Source organism: Medicago truncatula, chromosome 3 (genome assembly GCF_003473485.1).
Source record: "Medicago truncatula cultivar Jemalong A17 chromosome 3, MtrunA17r5.0-ANR, whole genome shotgun sequence".
Lineage (NCBI taxonomy): Eukaryota > Viridiplantae > Streptophyta > Magnoliopsida > Fabales > Fabaceae > Medicago > Medicago truncatula.
Window position 1 is genome coordinate 54,020,444 of NC_053044.1, and position 2,874 is coordinate 54,023,317.

The window sequence follows — 2,874 nt, forward strand, 5'->3', positions numbered from 1 at the left end:
TATATAGTTGTTTTTTATTGATAAAAAATTATAGTTTTTTTTTTGTTAAGTTTATATATAGTTGTTAGCTCATAAAAATTAAGAAACCTTGTTTTTTAACTCTTCTTTTATCCTTGATTGAATAATACATTACAAAATTGTAAAACAAAATACTAGCTTGAATAGATGGTAATTTTTTTTTTTGAAGAATCAAAAATGGAATATATATTAATCATCAAAAGCAACTCCTCTAGCATAAGGTGCGTCAAAGGAATCACTAAAAAACAATTAATTCAGTCAAGCAACCAGAAACAAACCATTAGGCGATGCCCAAACATTGGAAGGGACTTGAACACCACCTATCTGTACCAAACCTACACACAACCTTTTTGGCTTTCAACCAGGCTAAAGACATATATTTAACTTTATCTAACAACCTGGGCATAGAAGTGACAACATTATTGAAGAACCTATTATTACACTCGTTCCATAAAACCCAAACGCACAAAAGCCAAATAAGCTGAAGGAAGGCTCGAGTTGCTTTACCACCACCTGTCAAGTTCACAAATTGAAGAAAATGATCTAGTACTACATTGGTGTCAACACCTATAATACCCAGCCAATGGCGCACAAGCGGCCATAAAGATGAAAAGGTATCACATGATAAAAATAAATGTTGCGCCGTTTCACAAAAGCCACAATCTGAAACACACATAGAAGCATCTGTGTCTAGCACCCTTCTTTGGACCAAATTCACTTTAGTAGGCAATCTATCACGAAGCAACCTCCAAGCAAATATAGAGACCTTCAACGACGGCACCTGGTTTTGCCAAATCAAAGATGCTGCATGATCCGCAAGAGGAATGTCCTTTGTAGTCAACAATAGATAAGAACCGCGAACTGAGTAACCCTCACCAGGGTCTGGCAGCCACACCCATCTGTCTGAAACAAATTCTTGCAGAGAAACATCAGTCAATAAAGTCATACACTCCTCTAACTCCTCTTCCTCCCAAGCCCACAACCTCCTCCTCTAATTCCACGGCTCCCCACCCTGCTCAACTCCAAGAGAGAACAAATTGGCCACCGTAATGGATTTGTTCTCATAAAGATCAAACAATCGAGGAATCCGGTCACAAAAAGAAACCGATCCTAACCACTTATCATACCAAAACAAGGTGTCAGAACCATCAACCAACTTTTTCGACACACACTCCCCAAACCAGCCTCCACCAATAACACCTCCCCCATCTCTAATCCGCCCCACCTCCCTCCATCAAGAAGAACAACTCCGGCCCCCGACCTCCAACCTCCCACCTACTTCGCCAAACGGGCGACTAAAACTCGATAATAAAAACCACTCCTATCAACAAGCATCCTCCAACACCACTTTCCTAACAAAGCCAAATTAAATTCCTTCAACTGTGTCACCCCTAAACCTCCAGACTCCTTGTGAAGGCATACATTATGCCATCCTATCCAAGAAATTTTCCTATGGTCCCCACCTCCCCCCCCCCCCCCCCCCCCCCCCCCCCCCCCAAAAAAAAAAAAATTATTAAATAAAGATTCAATGGAAGAGATTATACCTGATGGACCTTTGAAGAAGGAAAACGCATAGACGGGTAGAGAGGTCAGGACAGACTTTAAAAGAACCAGACGGCCGCCAAAAGATAAAAAACGACTATTCCAACTAGACAACCTAGCTTTTATGCGAGACACAATAGGATCCCAAAAACTCAATCGCCGAGGATTTCCTCCAATAGACATACCCAAGTACATAAACGGCATCTTACCCACTTTGCAGCTTAAGACAGACGCCGCCTCATTTAACCAAGAGGGAACTATATTTACACCAACCAAAATGCTCTTATGAAAATTCACCTTCAAACCGGACATAGCCTCAAAAATAACAAGAGCGGCCCTAAGTGCACGGACATTTGCCCAACTTTTAGTTCCCAACAACAAAGTGTCGTCAACAAATTGAAGATGGGATACCACAACCGGATTAGCCACCCAAAACTAATTAGAAGAAAAAATTCTAACACCAAAATTTAGTATCCCCTTAAGTATAAAAAAATTCAACTATTTGATTAGGTAAAATGGACAAAATTATAAATACAATAGTTTAAATAAATGGTAAAATTGAAGATAAAAAAAATATATGCCAAAGGTTGATTTTCCGTTTGTATATTAGTGAGTGTAGATTAAATAATCTATCCGGATATAAAATCGGCCTTTAGCCTTTAATTACTTTCAATCTTTTCATTCTTTCCTGTATAGTTGCCTTTTTTTTTGTTGTTTATATATAGTTGTTAGCTTATAAAAATTAAGAAAGTTTGTTTCTCACATACATCACAAGACAAACTCTCGCACATATATTTGAATTTTTTCAAGGTGGTGTGATTTATCTATTGTACAAAGTTAGGCATTGCGTGATGATATGAGGGAAAAAGTGAAGTTAGCAACTAAACAAATAATGTAAACGTAGCTATAGTTACCTTTAAACTTTGAGAGAAAGCGAGGGTTAACCTGCTTTCTTAACACAACCCATAAAGCATGTACATATGGTGGCAACTTTTTGCTTTGGATCGGTGCTTGTCCAAATCAAACTCCATTACTTTAACAAAACCAAAAAAACAACTTCCACCTTAAGTAACCTACTTTTAATTGCTCAAAACACCTCCTCAATATTTGCAGATACCACCTTCCCCACTTCTCTTCTTGTCCAACCTTCTGTTTACAATGGTGATCCTTTTCATATTTAAAAAATTGTATATGTAAGAGGTTCTATGGGTCTATTTTCATTGATCTTAGAGCTCAAAACCACACTTAATTTTTATTAAATAAGTTTGTCTTACACATTTATAATGCTCTAATATGATTTCTCTATAAGTTTGA

The 2,874-nt window shown here is 37.7% G+C and overlaps 1 protein-coding gene across 1 annotated transcript; it reads right to left on the reverse strand.

Annotated features, from left to right (window-relative positions):
- Positions 1-207: 207 nt before the first annotated feature.
- Positions 208-964, reverse strand: LOC112420288 (uncharacterized). The gene is made up of 2 exons (XM_024779072.1): positions 417-964; positions 208-256 (listed from the first exon to the last, which is right to left on the reverse strand). Exons 1-2 carry the CDS (start codon positions 962-964, stop codon positions 208-210), a joined length of 597 nt encoding a protein of 198 aa, XP_024634840.1.
- Between the last annotated feature and the right edge of the window lie 1,910 nt (positions 965-2,874).